Here is a 27,308-nt window from a genome sequence, read left to right on the forward strand (position 1 = left end):
TCCCACAGTGCAGCACTCCCTCAGTACTGACCCTCCGACAGTGCAGCACTCCCTCAGTACAGACACTGCGACAGTGCAACACTCCCTCAGCACTGACCCTCGCACAGTGCAGCTCTCCATCAGCACTGACCCTCCCACAGTGCAGCACTCACTCAGCACTGACCCTCCCACAGAGCAGCGCACCCTCAATACTGACCGTCCCACAGTGCAGTGCTCCCTCACCACTGATCCTCCCACAGTCCAGCGTTCCCACAGCACTGACCCTCCCACAGTGCAGCACTCACTCAGCAAAGACCGTCCCAAAGTGCAGCACTCCCTCAACACTGACCCTAACACAGTGCAGCACTCCCTCAATACTGACCCTCCCACAGTGCATCACTCCCTCAATACTGACCATATCACAGTGCAGCACTCCCTCAATACTGACCCTCCCACAGTGCATCACTCCCTCAATACTGTCCCTAACAGAGTGCCGCACTCCCTCAAAACTGACCCTAACACAGTGCAGAACTCCCTCAATACTGACCCTAACCCAGTGCAGCACACCCTCAATACTGACCCTCCCACAGTGCAGCGCTCCCTCAGCACTGACCCTCCCACAGTGCAGCGATCCCTCAGCACAGTCCCTCCGACTGTGCAGCACTCCCTCAATATTGACCCTGCGAAAGTGCAGCACTCCCTCAAAACTCACCCTAACACAGTGCAGCACTCCCTCAATACTGACCCTCCCACAGTGCAGCAATCCCTCAATACTGACCCTCCGACGGAGCAGCACTCCCTCAATAGTGACCCTCCCACAGTTCAGCACCCCCTCAAAACTGACCCTATCACTGTGCAGCACTCCCTCAATACTGACCCTCGCACTGTGCAGCAGTCCCTCAATACTCACCCTAACACAGTGCAGCACTCCCTCAAAACTCACCCTAACGCAGTGCAGCACTCCCTCAATAGTGACCCTCCGACATTGCAGCCCTCCCTCAACACTGACCCTAACACAGTGCAGCACTTCCTCAATACTGACCCTCCGACAGAGCAGCCCTCCCTCAATACTGACCCTCCCACAGTGCAGCACCCCCTCAAAACTGACCCTATCACTGTGCAACACTCCTTCAATACTGACCCTCGCACAGTGCAGCGCTCCCTCTGTACTGACCCTTCCACAGTGCAGCACTCCCTCAGTACTGACCCTCCCACCGTGCAGCACTCCCTCAGTACTGACCCTCCCACCGTGCAGCACTCCCTCAATACTGACCCTCTGACAGTGCTGCACTCCCTCAAAACAGACCCTCCCACAGTGCAGCACTCACTGAATACTGACCCTGCGACAGTGCAGCAATGCCTCAATATTGACCCTCCAACAGTGCAGTGTTCCCTCAGTACTGACCCTCTGACAGTGCAGCACTCCCTCAGTACTGACCCTCCCACAGTGCAGCACTCATTCAGCACTGACCCTCCCACAGTACAGCTCTCCCTCAATATTGACCCTACAACAGTGCAGCACTCCCTCAATACTGAACCTAACACAGTGCAGCACTCACTCAATTCTGACCCAAACACTGTGCAGCACTCACTCAATACTGACCCTCCCACAGTGCAGCAATCCCTCAATACTGACCCTCCCACAGTGCAGCACTCCCTCAGTACTGACCCTCCCACAGTGCAGCACTCCCTCAGCACTGACCCTCCCACCTTGCCGCACTCCCTCAGCAATGTCCCTTCAACAGTGCAGCACTCCCTCAGCACTGACCCTCCCACAATGCAGCATTCCCTCAGCACTGACCCTCCCACAGTTCAGCACTGCCTTAGCACTGACCCTCCCACAGTGCAGCACTCCCTCAACACTGACCCACATTGCAGCACTCCTTCAGTACTGAACATCCCACAGTTCAGCGCTCCCTCAGTAATGACCCTCCCACAATGCAGCACTCCCTTAGTACAGACCCTCCGATAGTGCAGCCGTCCCTCGGCACTGAACCTCCCACAGTGCAGCGCTCCCTCAGCACTGATGTTCCCACAGTGCAGCATTCCCTCACTTCTGACCCTCCGACAGTGCAGCACTCCCTCAGTACAGACCCTGCGACAGTGCAGCTTCCCTCAGAACTGACCCTCCCACACTGCAGCACTCCCTCAGCACTGACCCTCCCACAGTTCAGCACTCCCTTAGCACTGACCCTCCCACAGTGCAGCACTCCCTAATACTGACCCTCCCTCAGTGCAGCATTCCCTCAGCACTGATCCTCACACAGTTCAGCACTGCCTTAGCACTGACCCTCCCACAGTGCAGCATTCCCTCAGTACAGACCCTCCGACAGTGCAGCCGTCCCTCAGTACTGACCCTCCCACAGTGAAGCACTCCCTCAGCACTGACCCTCCCACAGTGCAGCGCTCCTTCAGCACTGACCCTCCGACAGTGCAGCACGCCCTCAATATTGGCCCTACAACGGTGCAGCACTCCGTCAATACTGAACCTAACACAGTGCAGCACTCCCTCAATTCTGACCCTAACACAGTGCAGCAGTCACTCAATACTGACCCTCCCACAGTGCATCACTTCCTCAATACTGACCCTATCACAGTGCAGCACTCCCTCAATACTGACACTCCCACAGTGCAACACTCCCTCAATTCTGACCCTCCCACAGTGCAGCACTCCCTCAGCACTGAGCCCACCACAGTGCAGCACTCTCTCAGCAATGACCCTCCGATAGTGCAGCACTCCCTCAATACTGACCGTACGACCGTGCAGCACTCCCTCAATAGTGACCCTAACACAGTGCAGCACTCCCTCAATACTGACCCTCCCACAGTGCAGCACTCCCTCAGCACTGACCATCCCACAGTGCAGCACTCCCTCATAGTCACCCTCCCACAGTGCAGCACTCCCTCAGTACTGACCCTCCCATAGTGCAGAGCTCCCTCAGCACAGACCCTCCCACAGTGCAGCGTTCCCTCAGCGCTGACCATCCCATAGTGCAGCGCTCCCTCAGCACCAACCCTCCCACAGTGCAGCACTCCCTCAATACTGACCCTAAACATTGCAGCAAACCCTCAATACTGACCTTCCCACAGTGCAGCACTCCCTCAATACTGACCCTCCCACAGTGCAGCGCTCCCTCAATACTGACCCTCCGACAGTGCAGCAATTCGCTCACAACTGATCCTCCCACAGTGCAGCGGTCCCTCATCACTGACCCTCCCACAGTGCAGCGCTCCCTCAGCGCTGACCCTCTCACAGTGCTGCGTTCCCTCAGCACAGACCCTCCCACAGTGCAGCACTCCGTCAATACTGACCCTCCCACAGTGCAGCACTCCCTCAATACTGACCCTCCCACAGTGCAGCGCTCCTTCAGTACTGACCCTCCCACAGTGCAGCACTCCCTCATAGTCACCCTCCCACAGTGCAGCACTCCCTAAGTACTGACCCTCCCAAAGTGCAGCGCTCCCTCAGCACAGACCCTCCCACAGTGCAGCACTCCCTCAATACTGACCCTCCCACAGTGCAGCGCTCCTTCAGTACTGACCCTCCCACAGTGCAGCACTCCCTCATAGTCACACTCCCACAGTGCAGCACTCCCTCAGTACTGACCCTCCCACAGTGCAGTGCTCCCTCAGTACTGACCCTCCCACAGTGCAGCGCTCCCTCGGCACTGATGCTCCCACAGTGCAGCACTCCCTCAGTACAGACCCTCCGACAGTGCAGCACTCCCTCAGTACAGACCCTCCGACAGTGCAGCACTCCCTCAGCACTGACCCTGCCACAGTGCAGCACTCCCTCAGCACTGACCCTCCCACACCGCAGCACTCCCTTAGCACTGACCTACACACAGTGCAGCACTCCCTCAGTACACACCCTCCGACAGTGCAGCCGTCCCTCAGCGCTGACCCTCCCACAGTGCAGCACTCCCTTAGCACTCTCCCTCCTACAGTGCAGCGCTCCCTCAGCACTGATGCTCCCACTGTGCAGCACTCCCTCAGTACTGATCCTCCGACAGTGCAGCCCTCCCTCAGTTCAGACCCTCCAACAGTGCAGCACTCCCTCAGCACCGACCCTCCCGCAGTGCAGCACGCCCTCAGCACTGACCCTCCCACAGTCCAGCACTCCCTCAATACTGACCCTCCCACAGTGCAGCGCTCCCTCAATACTGACCCTCCCACAGTGCAGCAATTCGCTCACAACTGATCCTCCCACAGTGCAGCGGTCCCTCATCACTGACCCTCCCACAGTGCAGCGCTCCCTCAGCGCTGACCCTCTCACAGTGCTGCGATCCCTCAGCACAGACCCTCCCACAGTGCAGCACTCCCTCAATACTGACCCTCCCACAGTGCAGCAGTCCCTCAATACTGACCCTCCCACAGTGCAGCGCTCCTTCAGTACTGACCCTCCCACAGTGCAGCACTCCCTCATAGTCACCCTCCCACAGTGCAGCACTCCCTCATACTGACCCTCCCACAGTGCAGCACTCCCTCAATACTGACCCTCCCACAGTGCAGCACTCCCTCAGCACTGACACTCCGACAGTGCAGCGCTCCCTCAGTACTGACCCTCCCACAGTGCAGCAGTCCCTCAGCACTGACCCTCCCACAGTGCAGCACTCCCTCAATACTGACCCTCCGACAGTGCAGCAATCCCTCAATACTGACCCTCTGTCAGTGCAGCACTTCCTCAATTCTAACCCTCCAACAGTGCAGTATTCCCTCAACACTGAACCTGACAAAGCGCAGCACTCCCTCAACACTGACCCTAACACAGTGCAGCACTCCCTCAATACTGACCCTCCCACAGTGCATCACTCCCTCAATACTGACCATATCACAGTGCAGCACTCCCTCAATACTGACCCTCCCACAATGCATCACTCCCTCAATACTGTCCCTAACAGAGTGCCGCACTCCCTCAAAACTGACCCTAACACAGTGCAGAACTCCCTCAATACTGACCCTAACCCAGTGCAGCACACCCTCAATACTGACCCTCCCACAGTGCAGCGCTCCCTCAGCACTGACCCTCCCACAGTGCAGCGATCCCTCAGCACAGTCCCTCCGACTGTGCAGCACTCCCTCAATATTGACCCTGCGAAAGTGCAGCACTCCCTCAAAACTCACCCTAACACAGTGCAGCACTCCCTCAATACTGACCCTCCCACAGTGCAGCACTCCCTCAATACTGACCCTCCGACGGAGCAGCACTCCCTCAATAGTGACCCTCCCACAGTGCAGCACCCCCTCAAAACTGACCCTATCACTGTGCAGCACTCCCTCAATACTGACCCTCGCACTGTGCAGCACTCCCTCAATACTCACCCTAACACAGTGCAGCACTCCCTCAAAACTCACCCTAACGCAGTGCAGCACTCCCTCAATAGTGACCCTCCGACATTGCAGCCCTCCCTCAACACTGACCCTAACACAGTGCAGCACTTCCTCAATACTGACCCTCCGACAGAGCAGCCCTCCCTCAATACTGACCCTCCCACAGTGCAGCACCCCCTCAAAACTGACCCTATCACTGTGCAGCACTCCTTCAATACTGACCCTCGCACAGTGCAGCGCTCCCTCTGTACTGACCCTTCCACAGTGCAGCACTCCCTCAGTACTGACCCTCCCACCGTGCAGCACTCCCTCAATACTGACCCTCTGACAGTGCTGCACTCCCTCAAAACAGACCCTCCCACAGTGCAGCACTCACTGAATACTGACCCTGCGAAAGTGCAGCAATGCCTCAATATTGACCCTACGACAGTGCAGCACTCCCTCAATACTGAACCTAACACAGTGCAGCACTCATTCAGCACTGACCCTCCCACAGTGCAGCTCTCCCTCAATATTGACCCTACAACAGTGCAGCACTCCCTCAATACTGAACCTAACACAGTGCAGCACTCACTCAATTCTGACCCAAACACTGTGCAGCACTCACTCAATACTGACCCTCCCACAGTGCAGCAATCCCTCAATACTGACCCTCCCACAGTGCAGCGCTCCCACTCTACTGACCCTTCCACAGTGCAGCACTCCCTCAGTACTGACCCTCCCACAGTGCAGCACTCCCTCAGCACTGACCCTCCCACCTTGCCGCACTCCCTCAGCAATGTCCCTTCAACAGTGCAGCACTCCCTCAGTACTGACCCTCCCACAGTGCAGCACTGCCTCAATACTGACCCTCTCACAGTGCAGCATTCCTTCAGCACTGACCCTCCCACAGTTCAGCACTGCCTTAGCACTGACCCTCCCACAGTACAGCACTCCCTCAGCACTGACCCTCCCACAGTGCAGCGCTTCCTCAGCACTGATGCTCCCACAGTGCAGCACTCCTTCAGTACTGATCCTCCGACAGTGCAGCACTCCCTCACTACTGACCCTCTGACAGTGCTGCACTCCGTCAATACTGACCCTCCGACAGTGCAGTACTCCCTCAACACTGACCCTAACACAGCGCAGCACTCCCTCAACACTGACCCTAACACAGCGCAGCAGTCCCTCAATACTGACCCTCCCACAGTGCAGCGCTTCCTCAGTACTGACCCTCCCACAGTGCAGCACTCCCTCAGCACTGACACTCCGACAGTCCAGCACTCCCTCAATATTGACCCTTGCACAGTGCAGCACTCCCTCAGTACTGACCCTCCCACAGTGCAGCCATCCCTCAGCACTGACCCTCCCACAGTGCGGCCGTCCCTCAGCACTGACCATCCCTCAGTGCAGCAATCCCTCAGTACAGACCCTCCGACAGTGCAGCCGTCCCTCAGCACTGACCATCCCATAGTGCTGCACTCCCTCAGCAATCTCCCTCCCACAGTGCAGCGCTCCCTCAGCACTGATGCTTCCACAGTGCAGCACTCCCTCAGTACTGACCCACCGACGGTGCAGCATTCCCTCAGTACAGACCCTCCGACAGTGCAGCACTCCCTCACCACTGAACCTCCCCCAGTGCAGCGGTCCCTCAGCACAGACCCTCCCACAGTGCAGCGCTCCCTCAGCGCTGACCCTCCCATAGTGCAGCGCTCCCTCAGCACAGACCCTCCCACAGTGCAGCACTCCCTCAATACCCACCCTCCCACAGTGCAGCACTCCCTCAATACTGACCCTCCCACAGTGCAGCAATCCCTCAATACCCACCCTCCCACAGTGCAGCACTCCATCAGCACAGACCCTCCCACAGTGCAGCACTCCCTCAGCACTGACCCTCCCACAGTGCAGCGCTCCCTCAGCACAAACACTCCCACAGTGCAGCGCACCCTCAATACTGACCCTCCCACATTGCAGCACTCCCTCAATACTGACCCTCCCACAGTGCAGCACTCCCTCAGCACTGTCCCACCCACAGTGCCGTGCTACCTCAGTACAGAGCCTCCAACTCTGCAGCGCTCCCTCACTACAGACCCTCCCAGAGTGCAGCACTCCCTCAATACTGACCCTCCGACAGTGCAGCACTCCCTCAATACTGACCCCCCGACAGTGCAGCACACCCTCAGTACTGACCCTCCCACAGTGCAGCACTCCCTCAGTAAAGACCCTCCCACAGTGCAGCACTCCCTCAATACTGACCCTCTGACAGTGCCGCACTCCCTCTGCACTGACCCTCCCACAGTGCAGCACTACCTCAATACTGACCCTAAGACAGTGCACCCCTCCCTCAATACTGGTCCTAACACAGTGCTCCACTCCCTCAGTACATGACACTCCGACAGTGCAGCACTCCCTCACCACTGAACCTCCCCCAGTGCAGCGGTCCCTCAGCACAGACCCTCCCACAGTGCAGCGCTCCCTCAGCACTGACCCTCCCACAGTGCAGCGCTCCCTCAGCACAAACACTCCCACAGTGCAGCGCACCCTCAATACTGACCCTCCCACATTGCAGCACTCCCTCAATACTGACCCTCCCACAGTGCAGCACTCCCTCAGCACTGTCCCACCCACAGTGCCGTGCTACCTCAGTACAGAGCCTCCAACTCTGCAGCGCTCCCTCACTACAGACCCTCCCAGAGTGCAGCACTCCCTCAATACTGACCCTCCCACAGTGCAGCAATCCCTCAATACCCACCCTCCCACAGTGCAGCACTCCATCAGCACAGACCCTCCCACAGTGCAGCACTCCCTCAGCACTGACCCTCCCACAGTGCAGCGCTCCCTCAGCACAAACACTCCCACAGTGCAGCGCACCCTCAATACTGACCCTCCCACATTGCAGCACTCCCTCAATACTGACCCTCCCACAGTGCAGCACTCCCTCAGCACTGTCCCACCCACAGTGCCGTGCTACCTCAGTACAGAGCCTCCAACTCTGCAGCGCTCCCTCACTACAGACCCTCCCAGAGTGCAGCACTCCCTCAATACTGACCCTCCGACAGTGCAGCACTCCCTCAATACTGACCCCCCGACAGTGCAGCACACCCTCAGTACTGACCCTCCCACAGTGCAGCACTCCCTCAGTAAAGACCCTCCCACAGTGCAGCACTCCCTCAATACTGACCCTCTGACAGTGCCGCACTCCCTCTGCACTGACCCTCCCACAGTGCAGCACTACCTCAATACTGACCCTAAGACAGTGCACCCCTCCCTCAATACTGGTCCTAACACAGTGCTCCACTCCCTCAGTACATGACACTCCGACAGTGCAGCTCTCCCTCAATACTGACCCTCCGACAGTGCAGCACGCCTCAGTACTGACCCTCTGAAGGTGCAGCACTCCCTCAGCAGTGTCCCTCTGACAATGCAGCACTCCCTCAGCACTGACCCTCCCACAGTGCAGCACTCCTTCAGTACTGACCGTCCCACAGTGCAGCACTCCCTCAGTACTGACCCGCCCACAGAGCAGCGCTCCCTCAGTACTGACGCTCCCACAGTGCAGAAATCCCTCAGTACAGACCTTCCCACAGTGCAGCACTCCCTGAGCACTGACCCTCCCACAGTGCAGCACTCCCTCAATACTGACCCTCCCACAGTGCAGCGCTCCTTCAGTACTGACCCTCCCACAGTGCAGCACTCCCTCATAGTCACACTCCCACAGTGCAGCACTCCCTCAGTACTGACCCTCCCACAGTGCAGTGCTCCCTCAGTACTGACCCTCCCACAGTGCAGCGCTCCCTCGGCACTGATGCTCCCACAGTGCAGCACTCCCTCAGTACAGACCCTCCGACAGTGCAGCACTCCCTCAGTACAGACCCTCCGACAGTGCAGCACTCCCTCAGCACTGACCCTGCCACAGTGCAGCACTCCCTCAGCACTGACCCTCCCACACCGCAGCACTCCCTTAGCACTGACTTACACACAGTGCAGCACTCCCTCAGTACACACCCTCCGACAGTGCAGCCGTCCCTCAGCACTGACCCTCCCACAGTGCAGCACTCCCTTAGCACTCTCCCTCCCACAGTGCAGCACTCCCTCAGCACTGATGCTCCCACTGTGCAGCACTCCCTCAGTACTGATCCTCCGACAGTGCAGCCCTCCCTCAGTTCAGACCCTCCAACAGTGCAGCACTCCCTCAGCACTGACCCTCCCAAGTTGCAGCATATCCACAGCGCTGACCCTCCAACACTGCAGCACTCCCTTAGCACTGACCTACCCACAGTGCAGCACTCCCTCAGTACAGATCCTCCGACAGTGCAGCCGTCCCTCAGCACTGACCCTCCCACAGTGCAGCACTCCCTCATCCCTGAACCTCCCACAGTGCAGCACTTCCTCAGCACCGACCCTCCCGCAGTGCAGCACGCCCTCAGCACTGACCCTCCCACAGTCCAGCACTCCCTCAATACTGACCCTCCCACAGTGCAGCACTCCCGCAATACTGACCCTCCCACAGTGCAGCAATTCGCTCACAACTGATCCTCCCACAGTGCAGCGGACACTCATCACTGACCCTCCCACAGTGCAGCGCTCCCTCAGCGCTGACCCTCTCACAGTGCTGCGTTCCCTCAGCACAGACCCTCCCACAGTGCAGCACTCCCTCAATACTGACCCTCCCACAGTGCAGCAGTCCCTCAATACTGACCCTCCCACAGTGCAGCGCTCCTTCAGTACTGACCCTCCCACAGTGCAGCACTCCCTCATAGTCACCCTCCCACAGTGCAGCACTCCCTCATACTGACCCTCCCACAGTGCAGCACTCCCTCATACTGACCCTCCCACAGTGCAGCACTCCCTCAGCACTGACACTCCGACAGTGCAGCGCTCCCTCAGTACTGACCCTCCCACAGTGCAGCAGTCCCTCAGCACAGACCCTCCCACAGTGCAGCACTCCCTCAATACTGACCCTCCGACAGTGCAGCAATCCCTCAATACTGACCCTCTGTCAGTGCAGCACTTCCTCAATTCTGAACCTCCAACAGTGCAGTATTCCCTCAACACTGAACCTGACAAAGCGCAGCACTCCCTCAACACTGACCCTAACACAGTGCAGCACTCCCTCAATACTGACCCTCCCACAGTGCATCACTCCCTCAATACTGACCATATCACAGTGCAGCACTCCCTCAATACTGACCCTCCCACAGTGCATCACTCCCTCAATACTGTCCCTAACAGAGTGCCGCACTCCCTCAAAACTGACCCTAACACAGTGCAGAACTCCCTCAATACTGACCCTAACCCAGTGCAGCACACCCTCAATACTGACCCTCCCACAGTGCAGCGCTCCCTCAGCACTGACCCTCCCACAGTGCAGCACTCCCTCAGCACTGACCCTCCCACAGTGCAGCGCTCCCTCAGCACAAACACTCCCACAGTGCAGCGCACCCTCAATACTGACCCTCCCACATTGCAGCACTCCCTTAATACTGACCCTCCCACAGTGCAGCACTCCCTCAGCACTGTCCCACCCACAGTGCCGTGCTACCTCAGTACAGAGCCTCCAACTCTGCAGCGCACCCTCACTACAGACCCTCCCAGAGTGCAGCACTCCCTCAATACTGACCCTCCGACAGTGCAGCACTCCCTCAATACTGACCCCCCGACAGTGCAGCACACCCTCAGTACTGACCCTCCCACAGTGCAGCACTCCCTCAGTAAAGACCCTCCCACAGTGCAGCACTCCCTCAATACTGACCCTCTGACAGTGCCGCACTCCCTCTACACTGACCCTCCCACAGTGCAGCACTACCTCAATACTGACCCTAAGACAGTGCACCCCTCCCTCAATACTGGTCCTAACACAGTGCTCCACTCCCTCAGTACTGACCCTCCGACAGTGCAGCTCTCCCTCAATACTGACCCTCCGACAGTGCAGCACGCCTCAGTACTGACCCTCTGAAGGTGCAGCACTCCCTCAGCAGTGTCCCTCTGACAATGCAGCACTCCCTCAGCACTGACCCTCCCACAGTGCAGCACTCCTTCAGTACTGACCGTCCCACAGTGCAGCACTCCCTCTGCACTGACCCTCCCACAGTGCAGCACTCCCTCAGCACTGACCCTCCCACACTGCAGCACTCCCTTAGCACTGACCTACCCACAATGGAGCACTCCCTCAGTACAGACCCTCCGACAGTGCAGCCGTCCCTCAGCACAGACCCTCCCACAGTGCAGCACTCCCTTAGCACTCTCCCTCCCACAGTGCAGCACTCCCTTAGCACTCTCCTTCCCACAGTGCAGCGCTCCTTCAGCACTGATGCTCCCACAGTGCAGCACTCCCTCAGTACTGATCCTCAGACAGTGCAGCCCTCCCTCAGTACAGACCCTCCCACAGTGCAGCACTCCCTCAATACTGACCCTAAACATTGCAGCAACCCCTCAATACTGACCTTCCCACAGTGCAGCACTCCCTCAATACTGTCCCTCCCACAGTGCAGCACTCCCTCAATACTGACCCTCCCACAGTGCAGCAATTCGCTCACAACTGATCCTCCCACAGTGCAGCGGTCCCTCATCACTGACCCTCCCACAGTGCAGTGCTCCCTCAGCGCTGACCCTCTCACAGTGCTGCGTTCCCTCAGCACAGACCCTCCCACAGTGCAGCACTCCCTCAATACTGACCCTCCCACAGTGCAGCACTCCCTCAATACTGACCCTTCCACAGTGCAGCGCTCCTTCAGTACTGACCCTCCCACAGTGCAGCACTCCCTCATAGTCACCCTCCCACAGTGCAGCACTCCCTCAGTACTGACCGTCCCACAGTGCAGCACTCCCTCAGTACTGACCCTCCCACAGTGCAGCGCTCCCTCAGCACAAACACTCCCACAGTGCAGCGCACCCTCAATACTGACCCTCCCACAGTGCAGCACTCCCTCAATACTGACCCTCCCACAGTGCAGTGCTCCCTCAGTACTGACCCTCCCACAGTGCAGCACTCCCTCGGCACTGATGCTCCCACAGTGCAGCACTCCCTCAGTACAGACCCTCCGACAGTGCAGCACTCCCTCAGCACTGACCCTGCCACGGTGCAGCACTCCCTCAGCACTGACCCTCCCACACCGCAGCACTCCCTTAGCACTGACCTACACACAGTGCAGCATTCCCTCAGTACAGACCCTCCGACAGTGCAGCCGTCCCTCAGCACTGACCTTCCCACAGTGCAGCACTCCCTCAGCACTCTCCTTCCCACAGTGCAGCGCTCCCTCAGCACTGATGCCCCCACAGTGCAGCACTCCCTCAGTACTGATCCTCCGACAGTGCAGCACTCCCTCAGTACAGACCCTCCGACAGTGCAGCACTCCCTCAGCACTGACCTTCCCACAGTGCAGCACTCCCTCTGCACTGACCCTCCCACAGTGCAGATCTCCCTCAGCACTGACCCTCCCACAGTGCAGCGCCCCCTCAATACTGACCCTACCACAGTGCAGCACTCCCTCACCACTGATCCTCCCACAGTGCAGCGGTCCCTCAGCTCAGACCCTCCCACAGTGCAGCGCACCCTCAGCGCTGACCCTCCCACAGTGCAGCGCTCCCTCAGCACTGACCCTCCCACAGTGCAGCGCTCCCTCAGCACAGACCCTCCTACAGTGCAGTACTCCCTCAGCACTGACCCTCCCACAGTGTAGCGCTCCCTCAATACTGACCCTCCCACAGTGCAGCACTCCCTCAGTACAGACGCTCCGACTGTGCAGCACTCCCTCAGCACTGACCCTCCCACAGTGCAGCACTCCCTCAGCACTGATGCTCCCACTGTGCAGCACTCCCTCAGTACAGACGCTCCGACTGTGCAGCACTCCCTCAGCACTGACCCTCCCACAGTGCAGCACTCCCTCAGCACTGACCCTCCTACAGTGCAGCACTCCCTCGGCACTGACCCTCCCACACTGCAGCACTCTCTTAGCACTGACCTACCCACAGTGCAGCACTCCCTCAGTACTGACCCTCCCACAGTGCAGCACTCCTTCAATACTGACCCTCCCACAGTGCAGCGCTCCCTCAGTACTGAACCTCCCACAGTGCAGCACTCCCTCAGTACAGACCCTCCCACACTGCAGCACTCCCTCAGCACTGACCCTCCCATAGTGCAGCTCTCCCTCAGCACTGACCCTCCCACACTGCAGCACTCCCTTAGCACTGACCTACCCACAGTGCAGCACTCGCTCAGTACAGTCCCTCCGACAGTGCAGCCGTCCCTCAGCACTGACCCTCCCACAGTGCAGCGCTCCCTCAGCACTGATGCTCCCTAGGTGCAGCACCCCCTCAGTACTGACCCTCCGACAGTGCAGCACTCCCTGAGCACTGACCCTCCCACAATGCAGCACTCCCTCAGCACCGACCCTCCCACAGTGCAGCGCTCCCTCAGTAATGTACCTCCCACAGGGCAGCACTCCCTCAGTACTGACCCTCCCACAGAGCAGCACTCCCTCAGTCCTGACCTTCCCACAGTGCAGCACTCCCTCAGCACAGACCCTCCCACAGTGCAGCACTCCCTCAGCACTGACCCTCCCACAGTGCAGCGCTCCCTCAGCGCTGACTCTCCCACAGTGCAGCGTTCCCTCAGCACAGACCCTCCCACAGTGCAGCATTCCCTCAATATTGACCCTCCCACAGTGCAGCGCTCCCTCAATACTGACCCTCCGACAGTGCCGCACTCCCTCTGCACTGACCCTCCCACAGTACAGCCCTCCGTCAATACTGGGTCCTAACACAGTGCAGCACTCCCTCAGTACTGACCCTCCCACGGTGCAGCACTCCCTCAGTACTGACCCTCCCACAGTGCAGCGCTCCCTCAGTGCTGACCCTCCCACAGTGCAGCGCTCCCTCAGCACAGACCCACCCACTGTGCAGCACTCCCTCAATACTGACCCTCCCGCAGTGCAGCACTCCCTCAATACTGACCCTCCAACAGTGCAGCGCTCCCTCAGCACTGACCCTCCCACAGTGCAGCGCTCCCTCAGCACAGACCCTCCCACAGTGCAGCATTCCCTCAATATTGACCCTCCCACAGTGCAGCGCTCCCTCAATACTGACCCTCCAACAGTGCCGCACTCCCTCAGTACTGACCCTCCGACAGTGCAGCCGTCCCTTAGCACTGACCCTCCCACAGTGCAGCGCTCCCTCAGCACTGATGCTCCCTAGGTGCAGCACCCCCTCAGTACTGACCCTCCGACAGTGCAGCACTCCCTGAGCACTGACCCTCCCACAATGCAGCACTCCCTCAGCACCGACCCTCCCACAGTGCAGCATCCTTCAGCACTGACCCTCCCACAGTGCAGCACTCCCTCAGCACTGACCCTCCCAGAGTGCAGCACTCCCTGAGTACTGACACTCCCACAGTGCAACACTTTTTTCAGCACTGACCCTCCGAGAGTGCAGCCCCCACTCAGTACAGACACTCCCACAGTGCAGTGCTCCCTCAGCACTGACCCTCCCACAGTACAGCACTCCCTCAATACTGACCCTCCCACAGTGCAGCGCTCCCTCAGCACTGACCCTCCCACAGTGCAGCGCTCCCTCAGCACAGACCCTCCCACAGTGCAGCATTCCCTCAATATTGACCCTCCCACAGTGCAGCGCTCCCTCAATACTGACCCTCCAACAGTGCCGCACTCCCTCTGCACTGACCCTCCCTGAGCACTGACCCTCCCACAGCACCGACCCTCCCACAGTGCAGCGCTCCCCCAGTACTGTACCTCCCACAGGGCAGCACTCCCTCAGTACTGACCCTCCCACAGTACAGCCCTCCCTCAATACTGGTCCTAACACAGTGCAGCACTCCCTCAGTACTGACCCTCCCACAGTGCAGCGCTCCCTCAGCGCTGACCCTCCCACAGTGCAGCGCTCCCTCAGCACAGACCCTCCCACTGTGCACACTCCCTTAATACTGACCCTCCCACAGTGCAGCACTCCCTCAGCACTGACCCTCCCACAGTGCAGCACTTTTTTCAGCACTGACCCTCCCACAGTTCCGCCCCCACTCAGCACTGACCCTCCCACAGTGCAGCGATACCTGAGCACAGACCCTCCCACAGTGCAGCACTCCCTCAATACTGACCCTCCGACAGTGCAGCACTCCCTCAGCACTGACCCTCCCACAGTGCTGCGCTCCCTCAGTACAGACCCTCCCACAGTGCAGCACTCCCTCAATACTGACCCTCCTACAGTGCCGCACTCCGTCAATACTGACCCTCCGACAGTTCAGCACGCCCTCAGTACTGACCCTCTGCCAGTGCAGCACTCCCTCAGCAGTGACCCTCTGCCAGTGCAGCACTCCCTCAGCACTGACCCACAGTGCAACACTCCTTCAGAACTGACTCTCCCACAGTGCAGCACTCCCTCAGCACTGACCCACAGTGCAGCACTCCTTCAGTACTGACCCTCCCACAGTGCAGCACTCCTGCAGTACTGACCCTCCCACAGTGCAGCACTCCCTCAGTACTGACCCTCCCACAGTTCAGCACTCCCTCAGTACAGACCCTCCGACAGTGCAGCTCTCCCTCAGCACTGACCCTCCCACTGTGCAGCACTCCCTCAGTACTGACCCTGCGACAGTGCAGCACTCCCTCAGCACTGACCCTCCCACAGTGCAGATCTCCCTCAGCACTGACCCTCCCACAGTGCAGCGCTCCCTTAATACTGACCCTCCCACAGTGCTGCGCTCCCTCACCTCTGATCCTCCCACAGTGCAGCGGTCCCTCAGCACTGACCCTCCCACAGTGCAGCACTCCATCAGCACTGATGCTCCCACAGTGCAGCACCCCCTCAGTACTGACCCTCCGACAGTGCAGCACTCCCTGAGCACTGACCCTCCCACAGTGCAGTACTCCCTCAGCACCGACCCTCCCACAGTGCAGCGCTCCCTCAGTACTGTACCTCCCACAGGGCAGCACTCCCTCAGTAATAACCCTCCCACAGAGCAGCACTCCCTCAGTACTGACCTTCCCACAGTGCAGCACTCCCTCAGCACAGACCCTCCCACAGTGCAGCACTCCCTCAGCACTGACCCTCCCACAGTGCAGCGCTCCCTCAGCGCTGACCCTCCCACAGTGCAGCGCTCCCTCAGCACAGACCCTCCCACAGTGCAGCATTCCCTCAACATTGACCCTCCCACAGTGCAGCGCTCCCTCAATACTGACCCTCCGACAGTGCCGCACTCCCTCTGCACTGACCCTCCCACAGTACAGCCCTCCCTCAATACTGGTCCTAACACAGTGCAGCACTCCCTGAGTACTGACACTCCCACAGTGCAGCACTTTTTTCAGCACTGACCCTCCCACAGTTCCGCCCCCACTCAGTACAGACACTCCCACAGTGCAGCGCTCCCTCAGCACTGACCATCCCACAGTGCAGCGATACCTGAGCACAGACCCTCCCACAGTGCAGCACTCCCTCAATACTGACCCTCCGACAGTGCCGCAATCCCTCTGCACTGACCCTCCCACAGTACAGCCCTCCCTCAATACTGGTCCTAACGCAGTGCAGCACTCCCTCAGTACTGACCCTCCCACAGTGCAGCACTCCCTCAGTACTGACCCTCCCACAGTGCAGCGCTCCCTCAGCGCTGACCCTTCCACAGTGCAGCGCTCCCTCAGCACAGACCCTCCCACTGTGCAGCACTCCCTCAATACTGACCCTCCCGCAGTGCAGCACTCCCTCAGCACAGGCCCTCCCGCAGTGCAGCATCCTTCAGCACTGACCCTCCCACAGTGCAGCACTCCCTCAGCACTGACCCTCCCACAGTGCAGCACTCCCTGAGTACTGACACTCCCACAGTGCAACACTTTTTTCAGGACTGACCCTCCCAGAGTGCAGCCCCCACTCAGTACAGACACTCCCACAGTGCAGCGCTCCCTCAGCACTGACCCTCCCACAGTACAGCACTCCCTCAATACTGACCCTCCCACAGTGCAGCGCTCCCTCAGCACTGACCCTCCCACAGTGCAGCACTCCCTGAGTACTGACACTCCCACAGTGCAGCACTTTTTTCAGCAATGACCCTCCCACAGTTCCGCCCCCACTCAGTACAGACACTCCCACAGTGCAGCGCTCCCTCAGCACTGACCCTCCCACAGTGCAGCGATACCTGAGCACAGACCCTCCCACAGTGCAGCACTCCCTCAATACTGACCCTCCGACAGTGCAGCACACCCTCAGCACTGACCCTCCCACAGTGCTGCGCTCCCTCAGTACAGACCCTCCCACAGTGCAGCACCCCCTCAGCAGTGACCCTCTGCCAGTGCAGCACTCCCTCAGCACTGACCCACAGTGCAGCACTCCTTCAGAACTGACTCTCTCACAGTGCAGCACTCCCTCAGCACTGACCCACAGTGCAGCACTCCTTCAGTACTGACCCTCCCACAGCGCAGCACTCCTTCAGTACTGACCCTCCCACAGTGCAGCAGTCCCTCAGTACTGACCCTCCCACAGTTCAGCACTCCCTCAGTACAGACCCTCCAACAGTGCCGCCGACCGTCAGCACTGACCCTCCCACAGTGCAGCACTCCCTCAGCACCGACCCTCCCACAGTGCTGCACTCCCTCAGCACTGACCCTCCCACAGTGCAGCACTCCCTCAGTACTGACCCTCCCACAGTGCAGCTCTCCCTCAGCACTGACCCTCCCACAGTGCAGCACTCCCTCAGTACTGACCCTGCGACAGTGCAGCACCTCCTCTGTACTGACCCTTCCACAGTGCAGCACTCCCTCAGCACTGACCCTCCCACAGTGCAGCACTCCCTCAGTACTGACCCTCCGACAGTGCAGCTCTCCCTCAGCACTGACCCTCCCACAGTGCAGCACTCCCTCAGTACTGACCCTGCGACAGTGCAGCACTCCCTCAGTACTGACCCTCCCACAGTGCAGCACTCCCTCAGTACAGACCCTTCAACAGTGTAGTACTTCCTCAGTACTGACCTCCTCCCATCGTTCCTCTCCTCTATCTGGAGTGCTTGGCTGATCTTTCACTCCATGGTGTGCTGAGAAAGCCAGAGTAATCTGGGCAGCCCTGGTAAACTTTGAACAGCAGCTCTCTGAAGACTCTGATCATTTTGGGTTCTGGTTAATTCTCATCCTCCCTCCCTGCTGCTCCGCCTGAATGCCAATTGTTGATCAGTTCCTGTTGTCTCTCTTTGCAGTGCTGTAGTGGTCTATCCCAGCTTTCCATGCAGGTTGCAGAGGTAAGCTTCAACATAATGGAGGGCAGAAGGAGAAGAGGAGGGGAGAGGAGAGGAGGGGGAGGAGGGTACAGAGGGAAGGGGAGAAGGGAAAATGGAGGAGGGGAGAGGGAGGAGGGGAGGAAAGAGTGCAACAATATATAGTGAGAAGATGATGGGGGCAGGCATTTTGGTATTGTTGCTGGACTCGTCATCCAGAGACCCAGGGTAATACTCTGGGGACCCGGGTTCAAATCCCACCGTGACAGATGGTGGAATTTAAATTCCATAAAAATCTGGAATTAAAAGTCTAATGATGACCATGAAACCATTGTCAATTGTTGTAAAAACCCACCTGGTTCACTACTGTCCTTTAGGGAAGGAAATCTGCTGTCCTCACTTGGTCTGTCTACATGTGACTCCAGACCCACAGCAATGTGGTTGATTCTCAAAATGTCCTCTGAACAAGGGCAATTAGGGATGGGCAATAAATGCTGGCCTAGCCAGCGACACCCACATCCTATGAAAAATAAATGTTAAAGAAATGTGTTTATGATATATATGTACCTTTAAGGACGCAGAGCTTAAACTGCTTTCAATCACTCCCACCTCAGCTGTATGTGAGGCTTCAATCCCATGACTTTGTCATCAGTTAACAGGCAATAGTACGTATTCTCCCAGTTATCACTATCTGTCGGGAGTCCTATATTCGGGGGAAGAACACACATTACTGTTCCACCAAACCCTGGGTATGACTCACATGTTTGCATTAAAGAGAAGAACAAAAAAAAGACAGGGAGGGAAAGATTGGGAGAGACACAACAGTAGGAAGTTGCATATTTATATCGCCTTTAATGTAGTAAAGCATCCCTAGGCATTTCATCAGAGCAGCATCAAAGAAGATTTGGCACTGAGCAGGAGGTGTGGGTGGAGAGGGTTTATCAGTAGGAAGGGTGTGGCTGATGAGGGTGTAGGCGGGGAGAGTATGGTTAGGGAGGGTGTGGGGAGGGAGCATTAGCTAGGGAGGGGGTAAAGGGGAGGGTGTGGGTGTGTGTGGGGAGGGTGTAGGTAGGGAGGGTGTAGGTGGAGAGGAGGGTATAGGTAGAGTGGGTATAGGTAGGGGAGGTATAATTGGGGGGGGTGTGGGAGGTAGGGGGTATAGGTAGGGAGGGTGTAGTTGGGGAAGGGTTCTAGATGGGGGGTGTAGGGAGAGTATTAGTAGGATGGGTAATGGAGGCATTGGTTGGGAGGGTGTTGGTAGGGGAGATATAGGCGGGGTTAGGGGATATAGTGGTGGGGAGGGTATTGGTAGGGGTGGCATAAGTAGGGGGTAGGAAAGGTATAGGTGGGGGGTAGGGCAGGTATAGGCAGAGAGGGTTTTAGTAGGGGAGGCATAGGTAGAAGAAGGTATTAGGAGGGGAGGTATAGGTAGGGAGGGTATTAATAGAGGAGGTATAGGTAGAGAGGGTATTCCAGGCAACTGAAGTCATGGCCACCAATGGCAGCGCTATTAGAATCAGAAAGCTGCATGAGGTCAGATATCTTGGAGGGTTGTCAGGCTGGAGGAGATTAGACAAAAAGGGAGGAGTGAGGCCATGGAGGGATTTGAAAATAAGGATGAGAATTTTAAAATCAAGCCTTTTCTTAATCCAGTGTGAATGTAGGTCAGCAAGCACAGGGCTGGTGGGTGAAATAGCACAGGGGCAGATGAGTTTTGGATAACCTCAAGTTTGTGGAGGACAGGATGTGGGAGAACAGCCAGGACTGGAATAGCCAATGTTGGAATAGCCAAGTCTAGACATAACGAAGAAATGGACGAGGGTTTCAGCAGCTGATGAGCTGAGACAAGTCAAAGTCAGGTGATGTTATCGATGTGGAAAAGGTATTCTTAGTGGTGACACGAATATGAGGTAGGAAGCTCATCCTGGGGTCATCTATGACAGCAGGAGCCCATGAAGACCCTGGTTCATTCTCAAACAGTTGCCAGGGAGAAAGGAACACAGTCTGAAGCACAGGCTAAGGCCAAGTGCAAAGGGGTGAGGAAGGTTTGAATGGAAATAAATGAAGCAGAGAGTAGCTTTCTGGAGAAGTGATCACTGTCTTGATCACTGTGACAAGTCAGGGGAGGAGCATTGAAATATAGAACTTCAACATAAACACTGTCAGTGTCTGATATCAGCTCCTGACCGTACTAATGACCTTTGTTCTTGATTTCAGGCCTGGGCTGGCTGAGGCCACAGGGAGGACTGTGATCAGCATTGAAGGAGGAGGAAGATGCTGAATCTCAGCCAAGGGTTCAGGCTCAGGGTTCTCGAGCTTCATTGCCACTCTGCCCTGAAATCCTCGTGTGTTTATTTTAATATAACCTACCTTAAACATCTGATATCGCTGGGATCACTGCATATCACCCTGTTGTTGCTGTGGCTGACCTTTATTGCATGGTTTTATTCTTGTGTGTGTGCCTTTCTTTCACAGTTACCTCAGTACCTTTAGTGTGACACTACACAGACTGGCTGTAGAGGGGCTGTGAGATCCCTCCTCTTCCCAGGACCAGTGTGTCCACTTTTACTCTGTGTGAAATGCATTGGAAAAACCCTGCACTACATACCCTGAAATAAAGAGGCTTCCAACCTACACTGCAGCCTGTCTGATTATTAAAGTCTGTTAGACACACCTCATCCCTTAATCATCTCTCGGTCCAGTTAAACTCCATCAATTAAATCTCTTCATGGCCTCGCCCCCCCCCCCCTCTCTCTAATCTCTTCCAACCCCACAATCCTCTGAGATTACTTAGTTTGTCTTGTACATCCCCAATTATAATGGCTCCACATTGGTGCTGTGCCTTCAGTTGTCTAGGCCCCAGTCTCTGGAATTCTCTCAGAACACCCCATTCTACCTCATTCCCCTTCTTTAAAACACTCCTTTAAACTGACCTCTTCAGTCAAGCTTTTGGTTAACTACCTAACTACCTAATTAATTATCTAAGGTAATACATTTTGGAAGGTCTAATACAGGCAGAAATTATACAGTAAATGGCAGAACCTTTAAGTGCATCGACGGGCAGAGGGATCTGGGTGTACAGGTCCACAGGTTACTGAAAGTAGCAACGCAGGTGGATAAGGTAGTCAGGAAGGCATATGGCATGCTTGCCTTCATTGGCAGGGGTATTGAGTATAAAAGCTGTGAAGTCATGCTGTAGCTGTATAGAACCTTGGTTAGGCCACACTTGGAATATTGCGTGCGATTCTGGTCGCCACATTACCAGAAGGATATGGAGGCGTTGGAGAGGGTGCAGAGGAAGTTTACCAGGACGCTACCTGGTCTGGAGGTTATTAGCTATGAGGAGAGGTTGGAGAAACTCGGATTGTTCTCACTAGAGCAACAGAGATTGAGGGGTGACTTGATAGAAGTTTACAAAATTATGAGTGGCATGGACAAAGTAGATAGTCAGAAGCTTTTTCCCAGGGTGGAAGAGTCAATTACTAGGGGACATAGATTTAAGGTGAGAGGAGAAAACTTTAGAGGAGATGTGCGGGGCAAGTTTTTTATACAGAGGATAGTGAGTGTCTGGAATTCGCTGCCAGAGGAGGGGGTGGAAGCAGGTATGATAGTGGTGTTTAAGAGGCCGCTTGACAAATACATGAATAGGATGGGAATAGAGGGATACAGACACCAGAAGTACAAAATGTTTTGGTTGACGGGCAGTATGATCGGCGCAGGCTTGGAGGGCTGAAGGGCCTGTTCCTGTGCTGTACTTTTCTTTGTTCTTTGTCCTAACATCTCCTTGGAATGCTCAGTGTAGGTGGGGGGGCCAGCACCCCCACTCCCCGCCCCCCCCCCCCCCCCCCCCCCCCCCACCTACCCCACTCACACACACGGGGGTCAGATGCTGTTGGCCCTCCTAGGCTCAGCTGTTGACAGTTTTCAGCTTTTGTGCTGCCTGCCTCTGGGTGCTGTGCACTGACTCAGTCAAAATCTCTGATGAGAACACATCAGCTCAAAAGCAGAACAGGGTTCAATCCCAAAACTGGGAAAGGGGGATCTGTTCATAATGCCATTGACAATGAGATGTTGTTCTTGTACTCACTGTATGCCTATATTGATGAAGCCCAGGGCGGAATTGTCCCTGATTTGTACTAAGTGCGGTAGTGGACGGGAGAAAGAAAGCCCTCATTAATCATGCTTTTCCAGGAAACACGGCGTTTCCATGGTGGGAGGGCTCTCATTCACCCACCCGCCATCACCTCACCGCTTCATCACACCAGACACCATATTTAAAGTGCAGCTGTGCTCACACCTCTCAGAGCTTCCAGCCCAGGACTGCTGCACAGAGACATGGCCCTGAAAGGCAAGAGGACTGCAGACCTCCTGATTCAGTGATGTATCCCTGGAATGCCTGTTGGACACCATGGAGCCCACTGTGATGTCCTCTACCCCGGCTCTGGCCACAGGAAGTCCAGCAATCTCACCACTGTGGCTTGGGAGGTGATGGCAGTGGTGATCAGTGCCAATGCTGCACAGAAGAGGTTGGCCATCCAGTGCAGAAAGAAGATGAATGATCTCATCTGTAGCGCCAGGGTAAGGCAACCATCTCATCGCTCTAAGCTCACACACTCAAGCCCATCACACATTCACTGGCATCTCACTCACTGCCAGCTCAAGGGACATTGCCACTCACACACTCACACACCATTTCACATCTCCATCTGGCCTCATCTCCTCTGGAGCTGCTTTCTCAGCCCTCACCACCTTGAGACCACTTGCACAGATCAACATGTGCCCCACACACACCCTGGGATACTTCCTTCCCCAGTACAGCCCTCGCCCTGCAGCCTCTTCCCTTGCCTGAGGCCACTTCTCCCCCTTCCCCAAGCAAGCCCTAGCCCTGCAGCCATTGAGAAGCCATCCCCACTTTATGGCTGGTCTGGTAGGTAGAGACCTGCTTGTGTGCCCTGCTAAAAGTGATGTGGTGCTGTCTGCAAAGCCTGGCGCTGATGACTGAGAGTGCAGACTGAAGGAAGGTAGGCAAACAAACTTCAAAGTTCTGAGCACAGTGCAGCTCACCAGGTGCATGTCGCTTATGTATAGTTGTGAAACACACATGCTAACGCATCTGGATGATCCAGCATGGAGGGATTTTTCTGGTGAGCTGGGTTTATAATGATATACTGATGTATTAACATGAAGTTCCCAAATCCAACAACGGGTAACACAGTCCACCATTGACGGGCAGATCAGACAATCATAAACTCATAGACGTTTACAGCACAGAAAGAGGCCATTTAGTCCATCATGTCCTCACCGGTCAACAAAGATCTGACTACACTAATCCCATTTTACAGCACTTGGCCCATAGCCCTGGAGGCTATGGCAACACAAGTGAATATCTAAATACTTCTTAAATGTTACAAGAGTTTCTGACTCAACCACCCTTTCAGGCAGTGAGTTCCAGACACCCACCACCCTCTGGGTGATAAAATTTCTCCTCAACTCCCCTCTTAGCCTTCTACCTCTTACTTTAAATATATACCCCCTGGTTATTGACCCCTCTACTAATAGAAAAAGTGCCTTCCTATCCACCCTATCTATGCCCCTCATAATCTTATACACCTCTATCAGGCCCCATCTCTACCCTTGCTGCTCCAAGGAAAACAACCCCAACCTATCCAATCTTCCCAGATAGTTCAGACTTGCAGCCCAGGCAGCATCCTAGTAAATCTGAAACAAAAACAAAACTACCTGGAAAAACTCAGCAGGTCTGACAGCATCTGCAGAGAGAAATACAGGTAATGTTTTGAGTCCATATGACTCTTCATCAGAACTAAGGAAATAGAGAAATGGAGTGAAATATAAGCTGGTAGGGGGGTTAGGACAGGTAGAGCTGGATAGGGGGCCAGTAATAGGTAGAGGCAAATAAGAGATTGCCAAAGATGTCATAGACAAAAGGGCAAAGGGGTGTTGACAGTGATGATATTAGATAAGGAATGTGCTAATGGGGACGTTAAGGGTAGCAAGCAGGACAAGCTAGTGGCAGATGGCCCGAGTGGGGGTGGTGTGAGGGGGAAGGGATCAAAATGGGCTAAAAGGTGTGAGATAAAACAACAGATCAAAATAAATTTAAAAATAGGTGGGAAAAGAAAGATTTTTTTTAAATTATAAATTATTAGAAAAAGGGGCATCGGAAAAGGGGTGGGGATGGAAGAGAGAGTTCATGATCTGAAATTGTTGAACCCAATATTAAGTCCGGAAGACTGTAAAGTGCGTAATCGGAAGATGAGGTGCTGTTCCTCCAGTTTGAGTTGAGCTTCACTGGAACATTGCAACAGGCCAAGGACGGACATGTGGGCTGTCTGCGTTTGGTCTCTCCAATGTCAAGTAAACCGCATTGGGAGCAGCGAATGCAGTAGACTAAATTGAGGGAAGTGCAAGTGAAGCATTGCTTCAATTGAAAGGAATGTTTGGGCCCTTGGACAGTGAGGAGGGGGGAAGAAAAGGGGCAGGTGTTGCACTTTCTGCGGTTGCATGGGAAGGTGCCATGGGAGAGGGTTGAGCTGTTGGAGGTGATGGAGAAGTGGACCAGAGTGTCCCAGAGGGAATGATGCCTACAGAAAGCTGCCAGGAGGTGGGGAAGGGAAGATGTGTTTGGTGGTGGCATCATGCTGGAGTTGGTGGAAATAGGGGAGGATGATCCTTTGAATGCGGAGGCTGGTGGGGTGATAAGTGAGGACAAGGTGGACCCTATCATGGTTCTGGGAGGGAGAGGAAGGTGTGAGGGCAGATGCATGGGAGATGGGCCAGACATGGTTGAGGGCCCTGTCAACCACCGTGGGTGGAAAACCTCGGTTAAGGAAGAAGGAGGACATGTCAGAGGAACTGTTTTTGAAGGTAGCATCATCAGAACAGATGCGACGGAGGCGAAGGGACTGAGAGAATGGGATGGAGTCCTTACAGGAAGCAGGGTGTGAGGAGCTATAGTCGAGGTAGCTGTGGGAGTCGGTAGGCTTGTAATGAATATTGGTGGACAGTCTATCACCAGAAATTGAGACAGAGAGGTCAAGGAAGGGAAGGGAAGTGTCAGAGATGGACCATGTGAAAATGATGGAGGGGTGGAAATTGAAATAAATTTTTCCAGGTCCCGACGAGAGCATGAAGCTGCACCAAAGCAGTCATCGATGTACCGGAGAAAGAGTTGTGGAAGGGGGCCGGAGTAGGACTGGAACAAGGAATGTTCCACGTACCCCATGAAGAGACAGGCATAGCTGGTGCCCATGCGGGTTCCCATAGCCACACCCTTTATTTGGAGGAAGTGAGACGAGTTTAAGAGAAATTGTTCAGTGTGAGAACAAGTTCAGCCAGACGGAGGAGAGTAGTGGTGGATGGGGATTGTTTGGGCCTCTGTTCGAGGAAGAAGCTAAGGGTCCTCAGACCATCCCAGTGGGGGATGGAGGGGTGGAGGGATTGGACGTCCATGGTGAAGAGGAAGCAGTTGGGGCCAGGGAACTGGAAATTGTTGATATGATGTAGGGCATGAGAGGATGGAGGTGGGAAGAGACTGGACAAGGGGGGAGAGAATGGAGTCAAGATAACGAGAAATGAGTTCCATGGGGCAGGAACCTGCTGACATGATCGGTCTGCCAGGACAGTTCTGTTTTTGGATTTTGGGTAGGAAGTAGAAGCGGGCCATCCAAGGTTGGGAGACTATGAGGTTGGAAGCTGTGGAAGGAAGATCTCCAGAGGAGAAGAGGTCAGTGACAGTCCTGGAAACAATGGCTTGATGTTCAGTGGTGGGGTCATGGTCCAGGGAGAGGTAGGAGGAAGTGTCTGCGAGTTGACGCTCAGCCTCTGCACCCTCTCCGGTGCAATCACATCCTTCCTATAACGTGGTGACCAGAACTGCACACAGTACTCCAGTTGTGACCTAACCAGCATTTTATACAGTTCCAGCATAACTTCCCTGCTCTTGTATTCTATGCCTGAGCTAATAAAGACAAGTTTCCCATATGTCTTCTTAACCACCTTATCTAACCGCCCTGCTACCTTCAGGGATCTGTGGATATGCACACCAAGGTCCCTCTGATCTTCAGTACTTTCCAAGGTCCTACCATTCATAGTGTAATCCCTCGCCTTATTAGCTCTCCAAGTGCATTACCTTACACTTTGCCGGGTTGAATTCAATTTGCCGGTGCTCTGCCCACCTGATCAGTCCATTGATATCCTCCTGCAGTTTACGGTTATCCTCCTCTCTATTTACCACCCGACCAATTTTCAGGTCATCCGCCAACTTCTTGATCATACCCCCTACATTTAAGTCCAAATCATTTATGTTCACCACAAACAGCAAGGGCCCCAGCACTGCGAAACCGCACTGGAAACAGACTTCCAGTCACAGAAACATCCCTCTACCATCACCCTCTGCTTCCTACCTCTGAGCCCATTTTGGATCCAATGTGCCACTTTGCCTTGGATCCCATGTGCTCTTACTTTCTTGACCAGTCTGCCATGAAGGACCTTATCAAAAACCTTGATAAAGCCCATGCAGACTACATCAGATGCATTACCCTCATCAACACTCCTAGTTGCCTCCTCAAAAAATTCGATCAAATTTGTCAAACACAATCTTCCCTTAACAAATCCATGCTACCTATCCCTGATTAATCCGTATCTCTCCAAGTGCAGATATATTCTGTCCCTCCGACTTCTTTCTAGTAACTTCCCCACCACCAAGGTTAGACTGTCTGGCCTGTAATTTCCTGGTCTACCCCTTCCTTCCTTTTTTAATAATGGGACAATGTTGGCAGCCCTCTAGTCCTCTGGC

General features: G+C 55.7%; 1 protein-coding gene across 3 annotated transcripts in view; it reads left to right on the top strand.

Moving 5' to 3' along the window:
* Nucleotides 1-21,127, top strand: part of mybpc3 (myosin binding protein C3) — a 1,308,988-nt gene extending 1,287,861 nt beyond the window's left edge. For 2 of the 3 annotated variants that reach the window (XM_041197986.1, XM_041197988.1), the window contains one exon: nt 20,711-21,127. In XM_041197986.1, the coding sequence (XP_041053920.1) occupies nt 20,711-20,745 (35 nt within the window). In that variant the 3' untranslated portion in view covers nt 20,746-21,127. Of the gene's footprint in view, nt 1-18,475; nt 18,518-20,710 lie in introns of all 3 variants that reach the window. The other variant, XM_041197987.1, reaches the window with a different exon arrangement.
* Nucleotides 21,128-27,308: the final 6,181 nt, after the last annotated feature.

This window comes from Carcharodon carcharias, chromosome 10, assembly GCF_017639515.1.
Source record: "Carcharodon carcharias isolate sCarCar2 chromosome 10, sCarCar2.pri, whole genome shotgun sequence".
NCBI lineage: Eukaryota > Metazoa > Chordata > Chondrichthyes > Lamniformes > Lamnidae > Carcharodon > Carcharodon carcharias.